At 38.6% G+C, this 23,217-nt stretch overlaps 1 protein-coding gene across 3 annotated transcripts; it reads left to right on the forward strand.

Moving 5' to 3' along the window:
- Positions 1-16: 16 nt before the first annotated feature.
- ACTR2 (actin related protein 2) lies at positions 17-23,217 on the forward strand. Of its 3 annotated transcripts, XM_071424868.1 has the most exons (10): positions 17-188; positions 5,813-5,923; positions 8,760-8,774; positions 10,874-11,089; positions 14,681-14,753; positions 16,617-16,753; positions 17,536-17,685; positions 18,384-18,529; positions 18,929-19,061; positions 20,189-23,217. In XM_071424868.1, exons 1-10 carry the CDS (start codon positions 141-143, stop codon positions 20,357-20,359), a joined length of 1,200 nt encoding a protein of 399 aa, XP_071280969.1. In that variant the 5' UTR covers positions 17-140; the 3' UTR covers positions 20,360-23,217. The 3 variants fall into 3 exon arrangements, with proteins under 3 accessions (XP_071280969.1, XP_071280979.1, XP_071280987.1); XM_071424878.1 differs by lacking the exon at positions 8,760-8,774; XM_071424886.1 differs by lacking the exon at positions 17-188 and having other exon boundaries at positions 5,816-5,923; positions 8,757-8,774.

Here is a 23,217-nt window from a genome sequence, read left to right on the forward strand (position 1 = left end):
GGCGGGCGGGGCGGTGGCGCGCGCTGACGGCTTCCGGCGTGCGCGCGCGGCGGGCGGCGCGCTCGGGGGGCCCGGCGGAGGTCGGGGCGGTGTCGGTGTCGCGGTCGGTCCCGGTGTGGAGCCGTGTCGGTGTCGCAGCGATGGACACGCTGGGCAGGAAGGTGGTCGTGTGCGACAACGGCACCGGGGTGAGTCTCTGCGGGCGGCGCCGGGACCCGCCCTGCTGCCGGGGCGGAGGGGAAGGGGAAGCCGGGTGGCTCCCCCCGGACCCGGCCCGGCTTCCTGCCGGCACCGCCCGCGGGCCGCGCCCGCCCGGCCCTGCCGCCGCCGCCGGGCCCGGCCGCCATCCCGGCGCTCTGGCGGGCCCGCGGAATGAATGGGCGGGGGGGGGCTGGCGGCCCTCGGCCGGGTGTCCCCGTGCTCCCGAACCGCGGGCACCGCCGGCGCTCTGCGGGGCTGGGGCTGCTCTGCCCGCCCCCGGCCCCTCCGCGTTCTCATTCTACCGTCAATATCCTGATTTCTCTACGTGACCTGAGCGGGTCTCCATGCAGCAACGCGCGTTTAGACGAAAATATCAATTTTTAAAAATTCTGAATGAGCGCATTCTGCATTGAGCAATTAGGATGTGTCCTGTGTCTGCAGGATTCTTCGTTTAGAGAAATGTTTGGAGGCTTTGGTGGGGGTTTTTTGTTTGTTTTTTTTCTTTTTGGCAACTGATGTTCAAAATAGAGCATCGTCCTTTCCGTAATACCTTTCTAATCTGCCACGTACTTCCAAATTGGCGTTCTTTAAATGAAAGGTTTTCTTCCCATCCTTTCCACCTTTTCTGGCCTCCGTAAGCGTGCAGGCACCCGCTGGAAATCCATCCTTTTGTCAGTCTGTGAGGCACCTTGGCAGGAAGTGAAAAAGATACCATTTTAAAGCAGGAAGAGATCAGATGCTATCGGGGGATATTTCCCCTTGGTAATTTTTTTTAGCGGTCTAGGGTTTCCCCTAGTAAAGCAATATTATGTGGAGAGTTACCTTAACTGGTGGTGCATTAAGATCTCTTGAATGGCAAAAAAACCAAGGTTTTTTTAATATATGGATACTTGCGATAAATATATTTTTTAATAAGCCTAGGAAAGAATAGTTGAGACAAAGGATTATTTTATTAGAGATTTAGCATCCTTAATTAGAGGGTTTTTCAATTAGTATCTGAAATTGTTAGAATAGTTCAGGAAGAAGAACATTATATTTGACAGTTCAGGGATTTGACAGTTTTGATGTCTTTGTTAACCCTCATATAGCAAAAATTATCTTTAATAGGGTTAGACTTCAGAGTCTTTGGGTGCTTTTTGCACTATCATTTAGAAAAAGGAAAGAAGAAGAGATAGCATTTTCTTGTTACGAAGGGATATGGAAGCTGCTTTATGGTTTGTTTGTTTTTAGTTTGAGGGGTTTTTTTTTGTTCTTGGGGTATTTTTGTTGTTAAAGTTTTTTTTTGTTTGGTTTTTTTTTAATTTTTTTTTATTATTCTTTAATATTCCTATTGGGAGGCCCAAATTAAAAAAAAAAAATCAGAGCTTCATCCATTGGTGTGGTCTTTTATATGGCAATAATGACTGAGATGTAAAATGTGTAGTGTATTGGTGGTGACAGCAATGTTGTGCCTTGGCTGGTCTCAGGTGTGACACAGGGGGTAAAAGCAATTTTTCCAACCTGATTTCCCAACCTGGGTGTGCCACACACATTTCTTTACAACCTGGGTATCTGTGTGTGCTGTCAATTCCAGAGACATCTTGGATCCATAGAGTTTTTCCCTCGGTGAGTTGGACCAGCAGGATATAAATAACCACAAGAGCGGAAGGTGCCTTCATGGTGCAAGAGGAGGGGCTTGTGTCACTTCAGCTTGTGTGGCTTTGGGTTGTCTCAGCCTTTGGGCAGAACAACGTGTGTCTTGAAGCCACAGAGCTCCTTGGGTGGGAGAGCAGGGTGTCAGAAGTAATTGTGAAATCCATCAACTCAAAATGTTCACATTGATTTGGGGTAATTGAATGAGGATTGGGATAACAAAGCTGGACAAAAATTCCATTCAGTAAAACTTTTGAGTCTCAATTACATGTTGAGATATCAAGTAGTTCTATATTGTCAAACCAGTATTTTGGTAATAATATTTTGCCTATGTGACAAGAGATGTCTTATTTTAGAGTTATTTCTAATATCTCACACTTAAAAGCATGATTGAAATTAAATCTTTTTCCGGGTGTCAGAAAACTTACAGATAAAAAATGGAGAATATCTTTGGAAAAATCAGGTGAATTTTTAACATTAGGCTTGTCTTTGAAATTTACTGTTCTTGTTAGGCTGCAGTAGGTCTTCTGATGATAGGCAGCAGCCTATCTTTGAGGAAGAGGTGAGTGACTCGAAGGAAGTTCTTGCAACATGTGGTGTGGGAGGCAGGCAATGGCACCTCAAAGGTCTGGAGTGTTAGAGGTGGATTCTTATTGTTAGAGGCCAAACAGAAAGTTACTGATTGGCCTGTAAAATTGCTGTAACTGTATTTAGGGTTTTTGTTTGAGAGTTGTATCAGTGGAAAGGATCAAGCACAGAGTTGTGATAAGAATATTAGTGTTCATTTTAAAACCAGTCACGTGACTTGTTTGCAAGCTTCCTCATTCTTTTAGTTTGAAAGAACACTTATACATGCAAGTTCTTAGTGTTTGATGACTCAGTAGGAAGTGAAAGACTCGGTATAAACCACAGTGAAATGGAGAAGAAACTATATATGGTAAAAATTGTTACATACATGGTCTTGCACACAGGCAGGCTAAATAGCTGTTCTTAGAACATTCTGAATGTATAGCAAATGTGTGCAAAAACAGACGATGATGAAGTTCTTGCAGAAATGGGTAAATTTATGGAGTGCTTGTGTTATTGTTGGAAACATGAGCATTGTACTGAAATTGTTCAATAATTGGTTTGAGGGGTGTGTGTGGCAAGAGGTGGAAGAGAAACAAGTGCACTGTACTTAAATTAGAGAGTTTCAAACTGAGAGTGGCAGAACAGTGAGTGTTTAATGTTGGGCCTTAGAAAAGAGAAGCTGTTCCAGATTACTGCAGTTCATAACATTTACTTGAAGATTTTGAAGGATTTTCTGTAAGGGACAGGAGGGAGGGATAACTTATGTTTCCTGTAGCCCTTCAAAAAAATCTAAGAGTCCAAAGTCTGTTATTGTGCAGATCTGTGCATTTTCCTGTTGATGGTTTTACTGAGCCTGTTTTTTCAGCCATGATAGGCAATGTTAGGTGATCACAAACCAACTGAACCAGCTGAATATTCAGGATAGTGTCAGGGAGAATACTACAGTGGGGATGTCCCCATTGATGGGGAAGCTGACAAAGAAGGCTCACTTGTTCTTATCTTTCCCAAATTTTTATGTAGACTGGAAGGGGAAATTTCAAATTTGAAGGCAAGTTAAAATTCTGTCCTTTCTGTCTGTGGCAGAGTCTATCAGACTTTGTAAAATGTAATTTTTAAGGCTCTCTGTTCTGGCCAGAAAGAGGTGGGAAACAGACTGTCAATGTCCAAGCTTATTCTCACTCATTGTAGTTTGCATCAATTAAATCTGGTTTTGATTGTGTTTTAGGCTGGTTGGAGAAATGACAGTCTGCTTTTAAAACCTAGAATTTGTTGATTTCCTGGGAAGATGCATCAAGATCTTAATGCAAAAAGAGGTTGGAAGTTACTATTCATATCAAATAGTAAGAATTTTTGTGGTTTTGTAGGTCAGCAGTTTTTAGGTCAGTATAGTTGTATGTGATTCTGAGAGGTGTTTTAAAGGTTGCCCAATAGAGGTGCTGATTTTTGTGCAGTAGTTGTTTTGCTTGCATACATCAGGGTTGCTATATAAGTACAGGGGGTTTAAAAATTTGAGTAGTGGAGCTTCTTGAGGGGGTGTTCCAGGAGTTTAAGTTTTAAAGATTTATTTAGATATTTCTTATCCCGTTACTTCTGATATACTGGTGTATTCAGGTATGCGATCCAGAAGTGCTTGTGGCTGCTCTTTGCTTTCTCATAGCAGCACTGCATTCTTGAATGCACAGATTAAATCTATGCAACTCCTAGGCAGGCTTGGCCTTAGTATAACCAAAAAAATTGATAAATACTTGTCTTTTCAGAGTATTCTGGGTTTGAAGTAGAATGAGTGAAATGAGTTGTGTACACAGTGTCATTCTTCAGGTATTCCAAACAGCTCTGCCTTTGGAGGGCAAGCACTGAAGGAGTGAAAGAAACTAGGGTCAAAAAAACCAAAATTTTTCTCCCCTCTATTACCCTAGCTTTAATTAAAATATCTACTGGTTTTGTCTGTAACCAACTCTCTAAATTTCTTTCCACAACAAATGCCCTTTTTTACTGCAGTAAGGTGAATAATTACGAGCAGCAGCACAAGTGACTTTTCATGTCACCGTTAGTGTAATGACAGAATTCCTCTCAGCTGCAATTAGCTGTACTCTTTGCTGGGATAATTGTTCCAGTGGCAGTCTTCAGACCTTGCTTCAGAAAACTCAGCGAATATTTGGAAAATTTTAGCAGATGGCTTTTAATACAACCTGCAGTAGATAATTACATTTTGGGACAGGGTCCCATGGAGTCTGTCAATTGCCTGTTCTTAAAGATTCCCAGCAGCCAGCTGGTACAAGCTCTGAGCAAGCTGCTCAGAATTCAGTGGTGACTGGTTTGAGCCCAGCATTGGATGACACAGTTCCTGAGGGTCCCTCCAACCCCAGGGATCCCGGGGTGCTGGGTTACTGCTGCTGCACCTCAGTGCTTGGGTGATTTTGCAGATGAAAATGTTTTTGTTCTGGCGTGTTAATATAGCCTGGTATGCAAGCCGTGCATCAGAGTAAAAGAGGAGTCTTCTCTGTATAAGCTGCAGGCAGAACAGTAGGGTATGATACATGAAAGTACCCTATCAAAATAGGAGAGCTGAAGAGCACAACTTGCTGATCCCTATGAACTTGCTGGCACATTTAAAGTTCACATTTTACAACTGAACTTCCTCTAGCGACTATATATTTTTTTGTTGTTCAGTAAATTGTCATTGTTTTCTTAGTGTGTATACTGTCTTGGAACCCAGTGATATAAAGCTTCCTTTTGTATATATTTGGGTAATAAACACTCTTTTCATCCTGTTTGGTGTGAACTGCCATCATCTGAGGTTTTGGTTGTGCTGTTGGTTTTAGAAGTGCTTGCAGAAGACTTTATCCTTAAAAGAAAGCTTCAAAATTACAAAAATTTGAGAAATCTGTCTGAATTGCTACTTCACATTTGAGCACTTTTTACAAGAGTATAAAACTTGAATTCAACAAGCTTTTGGGGCTTTTTCTGGTGTGTAATTCATTATGCTACCATGTGCTCTGATTGGAGAGGTGATTTAATTAGGTTTCATTGGGTACTCATTATAAGGTGATCCATTACAAAATTACAGATTTCAGGTTGCTAGAGGACTTTTTTAATAGAGTGGCAGGAAATCCAAATTCAGACACTGGACTTCTTTTACACCTTGCAATGTACCTATTCATTTTAAACGGTTTCTCAAAAATCTGATAGTCTTGATTCAGAAAACATTCTGGAAAATACTTTTACTCAGTTTTAAAAATCTATGCATCATCTAAAATGTGTAAAATTGATTTGAAAGTATAAATTAATTTGGTTTCCAGTGGAGTACATGCTCTTAAATTTGGACTTTTAATTTTTTACCCCAAACCAGGTTTCTATTTGTAAACAAAAATAATATTATATTCTAATAAAATTATTTCTTCCTTTTCAGTTTGTGAAATGTGGCTATGCAGGCTCGAATTTTCCTGAGCACATTTTTCCAGCTTTGGTTGGCAGACCCATTATAAGATCAACTGCTAAAGTAGGAAACATTGAAATCAAGGTAAATTTTTTTATTGTTATTTCTTTCTGACAGATAAAAATATTTAGGGCAGCTTTTGACTTGTGTAATGTTTGGAAATGTTTCTTCCTTAACTCCCTTTTATGCTGTTTCAGTATCTCTTGATTCATTTCTGTATCGGATTTTAGCCTGTCACAAACTACAAAGTTAAGAAGAGGGTGCTCTAAAGCATTGGAGGCCTTCAGATAGGGCACCTGAGGAGGCAGCAGGTAGGGCTTGAGTGATTCTGGGCAAAAAGGGGCTTCAAATGCCAATAATGCAAATGGTGTCAAGATCAGAAGGCAGAAATCAGACAGACGTGACTGACTGTCACCAAGCTATCATGTGGGATTTTGAGACAGTGCTGAAGAACTGCTGGAGCTTCCAGGTTTTTCTGTATGGTTCGCTTTCTACTCAGAGTTGATCATCTGTGATCTTGTATGAGATGTTTAACCTTGGCTGTGTTTGCGTTTCATTGTTTCTATGGTTTTTGTTTTCCTTTTGCTGTTGATGGACGTAGGTGCTCCACACTAGTTAGAGATGGAGAGGCTCTGTTCAGGCTGCTTTGTCTTGGGGCATTATTCCAAGGCATGGGGGGAGAACCACTGTTGGAGAAGTCATTTTCTGAAGTCCAGGGAGCTATAATTTTTCACTTATTTTGTAATTAGAGAGTAACACTTCAAATGTTATTAGTTGCTTCTGCTGTATAGGCTTTGGTTAATGTCTTGGCCCTGCTGTGGTCACATCCTCCCTTCTTGCTTCTAGACACACAATTCTCACCTTGTGCTGGTCATGCTGCTTGTGCAAGCGTGTTGTGAGCTGCTTTAGTGAGCTGATCCAGCTGAAAAAGAGGGATTTCTTGGTCAAGTAAAGTAATGACTGCCTTACTAGACCAGGGTGCAAGCTCCAGTTGGAGAGTGAGGGAGAAGCAGGGGCAATGCAGAACTGTAGAAGTGCCCACTTAGGCCAGTGAAGGTTAGGTAGGACCACACATATATGGGATTTCAATTTTCCTTTCCTTATTCGTTCTGAGCAGCAGTTTAGGAAGAGGAAAAAAAAAATCAGTCCAGTCTTGTTCCTTATTTTCAGAACCCTGTCGTTGACAAGGAGAACTTGAGTTGCTGGATTTCTGCTTCTGCCTGTGAAATGGTTGTAGTATCAGCAGAAGGCCATAGAAGGAAGTCAAAAGGCTGAAAGATGCTAGAGCTTCCCAAAATGTGATTGTGGGTTTGTCTCGTTACTATCTCAATAGTGCTTTACCTTGTATCAGCTAGGACAGTTTGTTTTAGAGGATAGAGATCTTTCCCTTTCACAGTAAAGAGGATTTTTTTGTAAGGAGACAGAAAACGTAATCCTTTCTCTAGTAAGATTTGGGGAGAGGTATTTCTTGGGTGTCTTCTTGAACTTAATGTGAGGGGTCTCCTTAATGGAGGTCCTGGTAAAGTTTTATGAAATTATGCAGTGATTTATGAGTCTAAACTCCCCCCAGAATTTTCTTGCATGAAATCTCACTGTTGAAGTCATGTTTTCTTTCTAGCTGATTCAATACAGCCTGCCCCATCAGTTTTGGTATCCTCTGATTATCTGATAATTTAATATTGTTACAGACAACAGTGGTGCATTGAAATGATAGGATGTCGAAGTTGGTAATTGCTATGAGATCAGCAAAAGAACCTGTAAACAATCATTTTGCATGCATTGCTGGTCTTCTGCTTGAGCAGGGATCACGTGGGTGTATTTCAAAGAGTATAAACTGTGTCTAGATTGTTTCTCGTAGTTTTATATGATTTGCCTAACAGCTTGTAACCCTTTCTTAAGGAGGCAGTGTATCAAGAGGAGAAATCTCTGCCACAGGCACTTTGGGTATCCCAGTAGGATAATACAGTAGAAAGACTTGATAAGTGTGAGTGCTGTTTTTCTTCATGAGAGTCTTGCAGATTTCCTTAAAAGATGTATTTTAGCAGATGAGTTTTATGCCAAAATTTAATTCCATGCATACACTGTGAGTTCTTCCGGTATAAGTTTAAAACTGAGTAAGGGAAGCTGGCAAGGAGATTTTCAGTTTAACTTTTCAAAACTATTGAAGAAAACTACACTCCTGTGGAATTCAGAAACGCTGTGAAAGGAACCTGGAAGCTGATCAAAACAGTGGTTATCATCTATTGAGTTACCAGTTTCAAGTTGCTTTGACCACATTTTCCTTATGGATTCTCATTTCATCTAGCAGCAGGGATATAGCTTTTTTTCCTACTCAGGAATTCATTCATTACTGGGATTATTTTGCTTAAAATTGCAGCTAAATCCAGAAGCATAGATATTGCTCTTGGCTTTTCCTGACTTACTAGTCTGCGGCAGGTTTGGGGGGTATTAATAAGTCAGTACTAAGGAGTAGTTTTCAGTTCTTGAATATATTAAGTGGATTTTTAAAATTAAATTTAGCAATTGTCAGAGCTAGTCAATTGTCCTGTGCAGAGTCTTGTCTAGTTCAGATATACACCTAGCCCAGCGTAAAACTCCACTGTTACAGAATATTTATACACAGAATCCTATTTATGAGAGATAGGCAGATACACTGATCTTGCTTGCAATCTAGGAAGCCTAAACATGACTTGCCACTGACATGTAGCAATAGCTTCCTTTAAAGAGACAATTTAATCCGATGTCCTGATAATGTTAGTTTGGCCCTAACTAAACTAACTCAGATCATTTCCTGCTGTACATGCATCTCTTTTCAGCCTAATTCTACTATGTACTTAAAATAATTTGAGAATTTCATTTAGGCCTTTTCTGACTTTCTTGCTTCTACCTTTTCTTCACCTTTCTTGACCTGTTGAAGTAGAATAACAAAATGATGGTAAGTGAGGTGCCCCTGTGCTTTTTGTTTACCATTTTTGCTTGATGAGACCTAGTAGCTGTTATGTTATTTTTTAAATGCTATTCATTGTTTTGTCTTGTCTTACATTTTACATTTGAATACATACTTATTTTGGACATTGTTCATTGCTTTGGTTTACTGGCAACTAATTAATGAGAATATTTTATGTATTGCTTTTAAATGCTACATAACGTGCAGTTTTGCAAGATGCAAGAATAACATTGAAAGATCAACATGAACTCAGTATCTTTAACAGTAGAAATTGCTCATTTAATATAAGAAACTTTTTTCTTATAAATATATAGAAACCTTCTTATAAACCTAAATTTCTTATAAATATAAGAAATTTAATATAAGAAAGAGTTTGAAGAAATGTTCAGATTTCAGTTAGGCAGATATTACTGAGTACTGAAGTGGTGGAAATATTGAATGCCACAGTACTGATTCCTCTCTGCAAATTTGGTTGTGTTGTCCTTCTTCCTCTTCAACTGCCAACTGTATGTGTTTGTTAGTGTGCTAGTGCTGATGTTCTCAAGAGAGAACAATTGTTCTGCCCTTTAGCTTTGTTTTAAAAGGATGTGAAAGTTTTGTGCAACTTTCGCTTTGCACCTTTGAATAGCGGCTTTTCCTGGGCTGTGTCCTCTTGAGCAGCTTGGAGCCTCAAAGAGCGATGCACAAAAAAGGCTTCTGATTTCTGATTCTTCTAACTGGTGGAGTTTGTGTTGTCTTAAATTCTCATGAGTAATGTGGCTACATGGTGGAGTTCTCATAGTATGGTTTCACCAGAGTGCTTTGGATTGAAAGTGTTGGAGTCTTGACTTTTGTCTTCTGTACAGTCAAGAGCTGAAGTGTGATCTGCTGTGCAAGGGAAAACAAATAAAACACCTTGTCAGGGAGAGGGGATGAAAGAGGAATGGTTTCACTTAAACTATTTTCAATTCACTTCCTTTTTATATAGTCAACAGCAACTGCTTCTAAAATAGGAATTATAAACCACATGCCAGATTTTTTCTTGTGCATCTTTTTTTTTTCCCCTGGCATTGAATAGTATAACCCTCACTTCCACTGTGCCACAGCAACTGCAAACTGTTGTGGCATATGTTTAGATGAAATAGCTGGCTTTTCTTTTTTTTTTTTTTTTCCCAATTAATATTATTATGGGCACAGAACTAATGGTACCTAGAAATATGTTTTTACAGCCTAAGTACAAGTGAGTCAGTTCAGGCTTCTTTAGAAAAGTATGGGATATAATGAGGAGCAAAGATAAGATGTTACTGTGCATACTTCCTGTGGGAAGTACGTGGGAAAGGAGAAGATGTGATGCTACTAATTTGAATGTGCAATGTTTGCATAACTAACGTTAATAAACAGATTGCTTAATCAGTGTGAAATGACTATACAAATTGCATTAGTTGGTTGTGTTTGTGCAAGAATGCATTACTGGGGTTTCTGGCTTGGGACTTCTGGCAAGGAACAGATGAGGTTATATTTTATATTCAGATGTGTCTCTTCACACCCTATTGACACAGGCAATATGTAAACCATTGTTTCTTTTAATGTCTGGTGTGGAATTTATAATCTCTTATTTGCTTTTGCTCCTGTTCGGTATGCTTATTCACCACTCATTATTCCTTTTTTGGTATTGTGCACAGAAATTTGCAACATGCATGGAAAAATATTCTGCCAATCCCACCTACTACCCTTATGTGCTGTTTTGCATCTCGGCTCTTAGAAATTAGTATTTAGTAAAATAATTTTGAAGGTGTCAGTGGAGAAACACCTGTACTTAAAAAGTATTTGTAGTCTCTAGCTCTAACAAGGTTTATTGGTTTCTTAAAGTTAATTGAAAACAATCAAATTAATAATGTTTATTTTGGAAAAGCTGTGGGATGGGTAAGAGCCAAATTTAAATATTACATGAAATATATTCTACTTCTCTCCTAAGTACCTGCAAGTGATTCAAAAATGTGGGCATTGTTTAAGAACACATTGGACACAGGCTGAAGCAGTTCACTGTCATTCATGAGGAGTTTGGTGTTTTGTAAACACTGACATGTTTTTGTATTAAAATCTTGCAGGATCTGATGGTTGGTGATGAAGCCAGTGAGTTACGATCAATGCTGGAAGTGAATTATCCGATGGAGAATGGCATAGTTCGAAACTGGGATGATATGAAGCACCTTTGGGATTACACGTTTGGACCAGAAAAACTTAATATTGACACAAAAAATTGTAAAATACTACTCACAGAGCCTCCCATGAATCCGACTAAAAATAGGGAGAAGATTGTGGAGGTATGTGTGTCTAGTAGGAGCCGATACACAGTCATTGGAGCACTGCTAAGAGATTCCTTGTTCCAGCCACACACAGTGACTGTCTGATGCAAAGTAGTTCTGTTCTCTAACCAAAACCCGTTCTCAGCCATAGGCATGAATGCTACTGTGCTTAAATTCAAACCAGCTGATCTCATTCACAAGCTGTAAGCAGGCTTCTTGTCTCAAGCATTAATAGCAGCATTAAAACACAGAATTGGAAATACATGTCTGTCTTCACATACCCAGGATATGTTGATTACTAGCTGTTGGATGAATGTTAATTACTTTAAATGACTTGGACTTGTATAAGCCAGTAATGCAGAGGAGATTGGAGCTAGATGATGCTTACCAGATGGAGCAGTGTTGTTGGAGGTGGTTGAGATGAAGGTGTGATGACAGCCAATGCACTAATCTTTAATTAGTGCAAGGGATTATCAATGAAAACCTTCTAAGAAGGAAAGCCTGGTTCTTGCATCCTTAATCTCAGAGTGCTTCCCTGGGTGATCTAAGCTCCAGCTGAACCTTGTATTCAATGTAGGTTGTCACATATATATTGTTTAGGTCCCCTACCTGTGACGAAGACTAAGGTTTGAAGAGCAATAATGTTTGATGAGAACAGAATGTTTAGTTTTCTGTTTTGTTGAATTTTTTTCTCATAAGCATCATAGGTATTTTCAATTCATATAAGTTTGAATATCAAAACTTGTGTATATATATTTCCCAAAATCATTCCTTAGTCTGTTAAGAATTTACATTTATCAGCACCTTTCTTTGAAATCCTTTTGATGTCACAGTTACGGTAGTGCTTTCTGCAACTTGGCAGTGAATACATTTGCACTAATCCTTTCTTTCAGTGACCAGGGAGCAAATGAAGTCTAGCAAAGTTGGGAAAACTTAAGTGAAAAATAAATCAGACTGTGCAATCTAAATTCAGCATTTTTTTTAGCAGTTGTGGACATTAAGGTCCTATGACCTAAGTATCAGGTAATGCAACACTCGTAATATCATGCACTGTATATCAGCCAGCTGTGGTGTATAGGCAGAGCAGGTTATTCTGGGTGGCCTCCATGTAGCTGGAATGGCTCTATTTCCTGCCCAGGCTTCTTTGCTTTTTAGTTGTCAACAATAGTGTTCTTGTTCTGTTTTCCTGGTAAATACAAAAGGATAGATTTTAGTTATTCATGTGCCAAATAATTTTATACCAAAAATCCAGGAGTCTAGTACGGCCTCTGAATTGTGATGGAATATTTGCATTGCTCCATTTGCCTTTTTAACACTACCCCAGAGACCATAGATACTTAACCTTGCAAGATGCAAGAATAACATTGAAAGATCATAATGCAGAAGATTAGTGAGAACTAGAATCTATTTTTGTAAATTTAAATTTGAGTTACACAGAAGCTCATTGTTTCTACTAATGTTTGTAATGGAACACAAGGTTATGAGAACTTAGAATATTTAGTTTAACTGCAATTTATACTCCTTCCATTTTAGATGTAGCCTCCTCCTTTCCAGGGAGGTGAGCCCAGTATGAGGCAGAGGACTGAATGAAGATACTTCCTAAAGCCTGCAGTAAATATAATAATGTCTCTGCATTTTGGGATACAGTGCAGTAGTGTTTTAGAAGAAAAGCTTAGTCATCTGGACCATATAAAGATGATAGATAATTATATATGCTGTCCTTCATTCTGTTTCCAGTGTTTCTCTCTCCTCATTCCATCACTTTGTCAGGTCCACATGCAATAGTAAGGCAGCAAGTGTTCACATGTCAGCTATATTGTAAAATATATATTTAAAAAGTGCTTTTCCTTTCATAGCACGTAAAAGACCCAGGTTGCTCCTCAGCTTAATGGAGTGTTTACTGTTTGTCTTCATCTGCTGCACTCTCATTGTGTAACACCCTCAGAAGCAGCCAGACTGTAGTGGCAAATCAAGAAGCTGCAGAGATGCTCAAGCAGTCACTTCCATCTAAATCAACCTAGGATTTCTTATATTTTTTCCCAGTTTTTAATTCTTTCTGTACCCAGTTAGAACATCACTTTGTAGGTAATGAAAAATCTGCTGTTATGTGAAGAAGAATCTTTTCAGGGAAACATATTGCTCAGTATTTATATCTCAAGATTTGTTAACATAAATGCCCTGTGTCAAGGCATTTTCCATGTCAAATAAAGTACTGCAGAGGAGAATCCATTTCTTTTTTTCTTGAAAGAATGACAACACTCCCAAAGGTTATAAAAGGTTTTGTAGAAGCCTTTAGGGTTTGGTACATGTGAAGGCAGTAACTAGTGCCATTTGAATATTGATTTTGTTGTATGAAGGTGATAGTTTAGATTTTTCTTACATTATTTTTTGATTTAATAAGCATTCAGGTTGTTTGAAAGTATTCATTGGAATAGTGTTGGGTTTAGACAATGACTACTCAAAGGGGTTCTATTTTGAGTTGCTGCCCTTTCAGCTGTTCCCTTTCTGTTCCTTTTCACACTGTTCTAACGGAGGAGGTTCTTTAAATAGTTCAGAATTCTAAAATTGTCAGGCATCAGCTTTTTTCTTCAAAAATATTTAGATATCTTTTACTTGAACTGTGGGAGCACTTAGGATTCAATCAGTTTCTAATCCTAGAAGTTGCAGAAGGGTTCTGAAGGCTGCAGGGTAGCAAAAGCAAAGCTGTATTTGTTGGAATAATCAGAGTTCATCCATTTTTCCTGGTAAAGCTTATTGAGGGGTAAACTGCTGTACAGCATGATTTGTTTACTTGTCCTTTTCTTGTGTTTAGGAAGAAGACAAGATCCTATAAACTCTACATCCTTTAATCTTGTTCTGCTTCTTAACTGAAACTAGTTCAGTGATTAGGGAAACCTAGTTTACAAGACAAGGAGTTACGTTTCCTGTTTCAATATGAAATCTGCAAACCCCTAGTCTTCTCTCTGTAGTGGATTTTACACTAAATTTAAAAGTTTGTAATTGGTTGCCCTTTAAAGAAGGGAAGAAAGTGGTCCAGATCCAGAGAGCAGTTGCTACCTGTGATACTGGGCTCATTGTAGATTAAGATATGAAGGAGTCTGGTCTTTATTTGACATAGTGTGCAGTTGTATAAAGTCTATGGCTTAATATGAAGAATGAAAAATGCCTGAACTTTGTTTTAAGGCATATATCTTAAACAAACATTTTATTCCCCGGTCACGCTTTAGTAATGAACTGCTTGGCTGGTCTACAAGTACTGCCTCCCACTCATTAAGCACTTTGGAAAAGTAAAAATTTGTGTAAAGCTGCAAAAATTGATGTGTGGGTTTCTTTTGTTTGCTTGTGTTGCTTAATGGATGTGTAATATTTCACCTGGCTTGTCTGGTGTGAACAGGTAAGATACAGAACTGAATGTACTTCTTACTGTCCCAAAGCACATAGGTTTCTAATGTTCCTGTGGAATCTTGTGTGATGAAAATTCTTGGGAAGTGTTTTTGATTAGTAAAAATGCAAAATCAAAATTCTAGAAATACAGTTTTCAAACACCAGTGAAATTTCTTTGAGGTATTTGGCCTGTTTTGGAAGCTGATTTTTGCCTTCATCTTACAGGTTATGTTTGAGACGTACCAGTTTTCTGGGGTGTATGTAGCCATCCAGGCTGTTCTTACTCTGTATGCTCAAGGTAGGCGAAATTAACCTAAAATTTCTTTAGTTTCCAGTGTTGCTGAGCCAAAGTACTAACATGGCATCACTGTGTCTTGGGCTTAGTTCCATGCTGTTCTCTAAGGAAGCTCGGCTCTGACTGACAGCTTGCTTTTTGTTGTGAGGAACTATTGTTAGGTACCACTGTTGGTGTTATTTTCATGGATAAATGCAAAAACCCGGTTCCTCAAAACTCTTACTCTTTCAGGGTGTAATTATTTTACCTTTGGTGTCAAGTCTTAATGGCTTAATTTGAATTTTCTGAAAAAGGAACAACTTTTTACCATGAGTAAGAGAGTAATTTCAAGAAGGTGATCATGTGACTTTTACACTATTTTCAGGGGAGGAATAAAAAGTTGAGTCTTTTGCTATAGATAAACTAAATTGAAATGATCCTTAGCCTGAGCAGAAAATTATGGATTGACTGAATTAAATGGAAATTCTACCATCAACTTCAGTCCATCTAGGATTCTATGAAGTTACTCAAGCACATCAGTTCTAATACCATGACTCCTTGAATCTGTTTGTTGCTGACTTGGTGTGTTGAGCTGTCACATGGCAGGACACAAATATCCATGTCCATTAACGTGTCCCTGTAGTGTCTCTGTGCAGGACCAAAAGCAGTGGGGTACTGGAAGGGTGACTCTGCCATGCAAGTCAATATAACTACTTGAACCAAAACCACTTTTGCAAACCTGAATATTAATTTTATTTGCTGCCATCTGTGTTATTACCTTTTTTCCCCTTGGGTTTTCTTTGATTTGATTCCTTACAAATATTTAAGTAACTGACATCTACAGTCTTAAATTCTGCTGTAATTTTACATTTACCTTACTGTGTAGTGCTCAATTACTTTGTGAATAACAGAATGTGAGACAACTTTGAGCAGTCTGCAGTGTTGCTACATACCATCATCTAAAACAAAGCTGAAGACCTTCTAAGATGTAAAAATCAAGGGGCACATAAATCAAACATTTGCTTTTGGAAATTTTTTTTTAAAAGTTCTTTAAAACACCTTACTTATTTATATTACTTCAAAAATTAAAGTAGTGGCTAAAGTTATATAGAGATGTGCCTCATTTCAGTGCACCACACTTCTAAGGTCTGTCCTTAAAATATGGTTTCTTGCTTTAGGTAGCTTGTGAGAAACTATAAAACTGTTTTCTGATCAACTTTCATCATTGATTTTTGCCCCCTAAGTATAGAAACTTCTGTTTCTACATGTTCATGATATCTGCTTTGTATAGCTTAGAGTTTAATATTTTGTGGTAAACTTTTTTTCGTGAGAGTTGATTTTTTTTAGTCTAAGAAAGTGTATCTCATTCAGCCTAATGCCACTTGTGTGAAGAAATATTAGGCATGTGCTGTATAGTCCAAATATTTTCTACCTTGTTGAAAGTATTTGGTTTTTTGTATACCAGTAAAAATCAACAAGTCCTAAGAATTTAACAAGGTAAACTTGTGGCTTGAATATCTCTAAATTTCTTAATATTTCAGAAATTAATATAAGACTACACAACTGAATCTGTGGTGGAATTTGTGCCCCAATAAGCATTTAATGAGCGTAGATACTTCCTTTAATTAGAATGTAATTTAAAGATGTTAAAATGCCACATAAAATTGTGAGTGATAGAGTTCTAATCATCTACGTAAAAGTAATAATTTTTAAAAAAAAAATTTATGAAAGCATTTGTTACTATGAAAACCTGAAGTTTAATATCTACTGATGACTGAGGGAAGAAAGGTTGTATTAGTTTACAGTGAAAAACATATCTTAAACTTGCTGCTGTTCTGCTCTATTTATGAAAGCGCAGTAAAATTGTGCTTCCCCCCATTCTTTTAGGTTTGTTGACTGGTGTTGTTGTGGACTCTGGAGATGGTGTGACTCACATTTGCCCAGTTTATGAAGGTTTCTCCCTCCCTCACCTCACGAGACGGTTAGATATCGCTGGGAGGGATATCACTAGGTACCTCATTAAGGTAAGCTGGGAGGGAAGAGGGTTTAAGGTTGAGGTGATGGTATCTGTGGTTCAAGTCAAAATCCCTTGACAGCAAGAAACCACTGTGTATTTTCCCTTAATTATTCATGTTGATTACATTAAGAACTCTCATATTCTCTGTGTTACTTCAGTCTATTCTTACAGTGTTTCCTCATCTAAATCAAAGTGATGATATTGGTGTTATTCAGAGACATCAATTTTCTTAGTGGCAATCTTGTAGGAAGGGAATTTATTCCATATTTGGGAAGGAAAAGCTCAAAAGTTGGCTTTCTCACCTAAAGTGGAAGATAAATTGTATTCTCTCCGCTCTACTCATCTGTTTTCAGAAAGAGCTCCTTGCAGTGTGGAAAATAGTGTAGTGATTCTTCCCTGATAATTAAATAAGAGAACATGTTTGATAGACAATTCATTTGTTTGGGAGTTTTAAATATAAGCAACATCTTAGATTGACAAATCTTATGGTTAACCTGGAATACAGGAATGTTCTGAAGTGAAGTTCTAAAGACAAGAATTATTTTGGGTTTTTTCATTTGTCTTTGTTCTTGTTATGCTGAAAATTGTAATGAAGAAAATTTCCCATTTGGAGTAATGCTGCTGTTTTTCTGGGGATAATGGATACACTGGGACAGATTTCTCTTAATACCCAAATTTGCCACTAAAAAAGGGAGGTGAACAGAGATATGTGTCTAAATGTACTACCCCTCTACTGAGAGATCTAGACTGTTCCTCTCATTTCCTGCTAACCTGCTGTGCTCCCTCCAGCTCCTCTTGCTGCGAGGTTATGCTTTCAACCATTCTGCTGATTTTGAGACGGTTCGCATGATCAAGGAGAAGTTGTGTTATGTGGGATACAACATTGAACAGGAGCAGAAGCTGGCACTAGAGACCACAGTTCTAGTTGAATCCTACACGGTGAGTGTCTCAAGACAGCTCTCCTTGTCCTAAACTTCCTAGGTTTAAATTCAGGTAGCATTTAGCTTTCATTCCTTCACAATTTTTCTTGGCAGTAGCTCACCTCTCAGCCTGTAGAATCAAATTAATTGGTTCTGGGAAAGTCTTCTATAGGCTTTTTTCTATAGGCTTCAGATTTTCTGTAAATCTTTGTACTCACTTTTGTCATTGTAGGTCTTTGAAGTTTTAATATTATAGTACAGGAATTTGTAGAGAAAGTGGACTTATTCTAGCATATGAAATTGTTTCAGCTTCATCCATGCAGCACTGAGACATGAGACTGATACCTGGTCTCAGGAAAGGTGAACGTGCTCTTAGTGGAAACTTTGTGATCACAGTTGGAAAAATGTGCAGAAAAGGATTATTCTTGCTGTAAGATAATTTTTAAAATTGATACTAGGAGTTGGTATGGCAAGGAAATATTTGGTAGCTCAGTATTGATGTATCTGGTCCCTGATGTCTCCAAGTGAATTGCAGAGCGATTAAAGAATTTGTATATTCTTTCAGTACTACTGAATGACTTCTTGCAGTGCTGACAATTATCAACAATTTCCTGTGTTAAAACATTTGGGAGCAATGTAGGTCATTTCCTCTTGGTTTTTTTTTTAGCATTCAAGTGGCAAAAAGTAGTCTTTTCAATGGTGTTGTTTCTTCCCTAGCTCCCAGATGGCAGGATTATCAAAGTTGGTGGAGAACGGTTTGAGGCACCAGAGGCTCTCTTCCAGCCTCACTTAATCAATGTCGAAGGGGTTGGTGTGGCTGAGTTGCTGTTCAACACCATCCAGGCTGCTGACATTGATACCAGGTACGAGCAGAACATTTAGAATCCTTTGTCTGGGTGTAGGGGTGACACAGGAGCTGTCTTCAGAGTAACATCTTTTGCTTTAGACACTAATGTGTGCTCCTGGGAGAAGGGTGTATGCTGGGAATGGGGCTCAGGCTAAGCTCCTGGAGCTTAACCAGTTGTCTGGAAACTATTTCAGTGAGAATGAGCAAAGATAAAATCTTGAAAGCACTTTTTGTTTTTTATTTCTGCTTTCTGGAAAAGCATGAGCAAGTCTGCTGAAATTGTGCAGTCTGTCTTTGTGTAGTGACTGGTTTTTAGATTTGTATTTACTCCCCTGTCTGTACAGGTACCTACAGGTACCTTTACAGGTACAGAGTAAAATGTACAACACTACAAAAACTGTATTTTTTGGGTCAGGTCTGAATTCTACAAGCACATTGTGCTGTCTGGAGGGTCCACCATGTACCCTGGGTTGCCTTCACGACTGGAGCGGGAGCTGAAACAGCTCTACCTGGAACGAGTTCTGAAAGGAGACGTGGAGAAGCTCTCGGTGAGTATGGGGTGGCTGCTGCAGCCGTGGGACGCAGAGGCTTCCCTGAATCCCCGCTAGAGGGAACCAGGGGGCCAGAAATGACGGAGGCTGCGGGTGGCCCTTCCCTCAGCTTGCGAAATCGCTGCCCCTCCTTCCTCACACCCCTGCCTTTGCTTTGTACATATTTGCAATAAAGTTACCTTCTAGACCCGGCTAGTAGCCGGTAATTCCCGAAGTCTTGGGTAAAATAGGCTGAGAAATACCAGGACACATATTGTAATGTTGGTTAAACAAAGCTAAGGAGTTTCTGTGCCTTCAAGTTGTCATTGAGTAAAAAAAAAATTTTTTTTAGTCTGTGAAAATTTTGGTTCATGTTACAAGTGAAATACTCAAAAGTGAGAGAGGCTAGAGCTCTAACACACTTTCAGGTGGAGTAAGTTTCCTTTTTCCATTTGTTACTGTGATAAGCAGGCAACAGTTACACTTGTTACAGAGGTAACAGTGTGTTGTACTGAAAATTCCTTTGAGTGGAGTTTCTAATGGTGAACTGAATTGAACTTCACTGGTTCTTAATACAGTGTTCCCTGAAGGTCTTCTATGGAATGACTCAATTGAACAGAATGTTTTACATCTGAGACAGTATTTCAGTCATAGCTTTGTAGTCTCTTTGTAGCTCTTGAAGTTAGAGCTTTAGCACTGAAGAAATTAAGGGAATATTAATTAGTTAAGCTGGTTTAGATTGTGTAAATTGGTATAATTCTAAAATATTTGTGATTTGATGATCTGGTTACTTCTGATAATTTCAGTCATCAAAGATTAGGAATTATTTCACTTTTAATAGTGTTCCTGAAATGCAGAAATTTGGTCTCTAATTTTCTGTCAGTATTCTGAATCCTGGGTTTTTTGTTGATATACTGAAAGTACAATTTTTGGGCAGTAGCTTGTGTAACTTGCAATGCAGAGTCATTATTTTACTTCAGCTGTGCAAGCTGAAAGCTCACAGAGTGCCCTGTGCTAACATTTCAGTTTTTTAGTTGCGTTTTTCTCACTAGACAATTTCCACTTCATTGTTGTGGTGGAAAGCCCAATTTTATTTTGCAAGGCTTTGTTTCAAGAATCCTAGTAATGATTTCTTTTCTTCTCAGAAATTTAAGATCCGAATTGAAGATCCCCCTCGTCGGAAGCACATGGTGTTTCTGGGGGGTGCTGTTCTAGCAGACATCATGAAAGACAAAGACAACTTCTGGATGACCCGACAAGAATACCAAGAAAAGGGAGTGCGTGTGCTGGAGAAGCTTGGTGTGACTGTTCGATAAATCCCAAAGCTTGTTCCCATCACATGTCTAAAGCTTTTTTCTTTCATTGCCAATCTCTGAACTCACTCAGCTACATGCTATGGAAGGGCCTGTCTGTGGCCTTTTGACCCAAATGTCAGGTTTTGTTCTGGTTTCTTGGGGTAGCTTTTGTTAAATGTTTCTTAATGTGGCTAAATTTGACTATTAAATTTGACCACTTCCCTGCAAACAAAACGGAGCAAGAGCAGCCTGTCTACTTCATTGTTCCCTCCCAGTAGGCAATTGGGTAATTCTGGTAGGCTTTTTCTTCTGGGTTTATTGCTGTAGTCCTGCTAGCTTTTGTCTCTAGTTCACAAAGGGTTGTGTGCCTTTTTTAGCATAAGAAAACCTTTAAACATGAGTTTTTGCTATTGGATCATTGTGGTGGTTATCTTTGCATCTTTATGCCTCTCTCTACATTAAGTTTGGGGTTTTTTTCTTTCCTGCAACTAGGAGTTTTGATTAAACATTGTTTAAAAACTAGTTGAAGTAGCTGGAATGACTTTTACACACTGTTTTGATGTAATGTGGTTTCATATGCACTGCTGCCTAAACAGACTTCTGAGATGGTTCATCCTTCAAGGTGGTGGTGGGGCCTTCAAACTGTATTTCTCAAAGTGGGAATGTACAGTTGCCACAAATGGAGAAACACCTGATGTTCTGGCAAGTGTACATTTGTGGCCTTAGGTGTCTTTTTTCTGGAGAGAGGAGACAGGTTTGAGCTGTGTTTCTTTTTGTTAAGGGACAGATGGGGGGGTCAGCCTGACCAAAAATGCCTCTTTTTATAACTAAATTTCGGTATCATGTTGTCTCCGCATAGGAGGCAAGAATGTTAAATTAGCTATTCTGTAATTGTTGAAGAAACTTAGATATGCTGAGACAGGAGCTTCTGAACTTATTGAACAGATTTAATACTTTCAGAAATGCTTGTGAAAACTGTAACTATAAATATTTAAAGCCCCAGAACTAAGTTTTAAAAAGTCTGATGTTTTAAGTGCTTGTATGTACATCAGAAGCACTTCCATTAAACTTTACAAGTATATTAACCTAGTGCCAAGTAGTTACTGCAAATGAATATTTCAATGACCAATGTTTATTGCAGCAAGCAGATATTTATAAACAACCAGTGGCAGTAGGTTATAAAGAATGACTTATATTTGTTCCAGTTAAGAATAATATTGGAATAGAAGATGTTGGTTGGTAAATAGCCACAATTCATTTTATCCAGTCTTGATTTTTGATACTTAACATGGGATGGGGAAGGAAGTGAAAACCAGTGATGAAAGTGCTGTTTCCAGAAAGTACATTAAAGCTGAGTTGTTCTAAAAAATAGAAGTTGTCACTAGTAATTATCAGCCACCTTCTTTGAGTATAGTTGCCTATGTTTTTTTCCGATAGCAGACTGGTAACTATTGTTGCAGTAAAATCTGCCTTACATTAAGCATAGCAAAAACTGCTTGCATACAAATACTAGCTAGACTTAGTTCTACTTTGCTTTCCATAGAAATATATTACTTCTTACTGGTTTTCGAAGCCTACCATAACATTTAAGGATAAGGAAGTCAAGATCTGCTCTTGACTTCCAAACCTTGGAATGTATGAGAGATGCTTTCATATACTTGCCATTTGTCTACATCTTTACATTAATAATTGACCCCAGAAACATGGAAATATTAAACTCCCTTGGACTCCTAAAATGTGCTTCCTTTCTAAATTGAGCAGACAGCTTCCTTTGGCTGAGTGAGCCAAAGGGGCAGAAACCATGTCTGCATTTCTTTAATAACAAGACAGTCACTATAGCATTGCTAGTAATGACCATTTAATTATAGGTGGGTGGGGTTTTTTGCAGCTATATTTACTCTTAACTTGAACAATACGAATTTACAGGCATGCCGGTCGTGCCTCAGTGCATGCACTTAAGCAGTTACTAGATTTTTGGGGACATGAATGTAAGGGGTACTCTGAATTCCTGTAGTCTTCTAAACGTTTAATACACAAGACTTAAAAATGCTGTGGGCTTGCTTTAGAGCTATGATTTCTCATGTGACTGTCTCTGGGCTTTTCAGACAGTGTTGGGAATCATGGAAATAAACCAAAGAATGACTTAAAAACTTTTTTTAAATGACAATCTGTCATGTGGTTTTTCAAATCTAGATCTTGACCCTGCAACCCCTTTTCTAAACCATCTTCTCCCCTGACCACTGGCTTCAGTGAGGTATGTGCATGTTTGAGTAAAGGTTTTGGAATTTGGCCCCTTCACTAGAGAACTTCACAGCACCATGAGTAATAAATGTCAGTTGATTGTGCAGAATCTTGGGTTTCCATGGAAACCATGTATATATTAAAAAAACTAGCATTTTAAATTAACTGTGATCATGGATTCAGAGGAACACATTTGTAATCCAAATACTGAATGGGGTGTTCCAGTTGTGCTCAGTGTGGTTCTCCATGTATGTGTTTGCACACACAAGAGTGTTGTGTGTGTGTTCTCTCAGCTGACAGCTTCAATACTGCTATGAAAGCAATCTGGTTTTAAAGATTTTTTGAAGACCAAATAACTTGAATTGTATTTGCAAAATGCTTTAGCTCCTTTAAAATTAGAATAGAAGATGCCGCATCAGTTGTAAGTTTTTTGAGAACATCCTATTTTTAATGTTAAGCTGCTTCAAACCCTCCCCCAGTGTTCTAGGATGTTAACCAATGTAACACAGATGGCTTTTTATACAGTTCTGAATAATGTTAACACACAACACTGGTTGAGACCATGAATGGAAATAAACATCTATTTAAATTGACAGGTCTTTTCAATACAAAAATAAAATCAGATTTTTTTCAAAGTA

This window comes from Agelaius tricolor, unplaced genomic scaffold (genome assembly GCF_023055355.1).
Source record: "Agelaius tricolor isolate 1412-34295 unplaced genomic scaffold, bAgeTri1.0.p SCAF_1, whole genome shotgun sequence".
Classification (NCBI taxonomy): domain Eukaryota; kingdom Metazoa; phylum Chordata; class Aves; order Passeriformes; family Icteridae; genus Agelaius; species Agelaius tricolor.

Bases quoted from the DNA above. Each gene is read 5' to 3' on its own strand.
- ACTR2 (XM_071424868.1), top strand. From the start codon at position 141: ATGGACACGCTGGGCAGGAAGGTGGTCGTGTGCGACAACGGCACCGGG. The intron at 11,090-14,680 runs GTATGTGTGTCT...TTCATCTTACAG, and splicing joins ATAGGGAGAAGATTGTGGAG to GTTATGTTTGAGACGTACCA. The intron at 14,754-16,616 runs GTAGGCGAAATT...CCATTCTTTTAG, and splicing joins TCTTACTCTGTATGCTCAAG to GTTTGTTGACTGGTGTTGTT.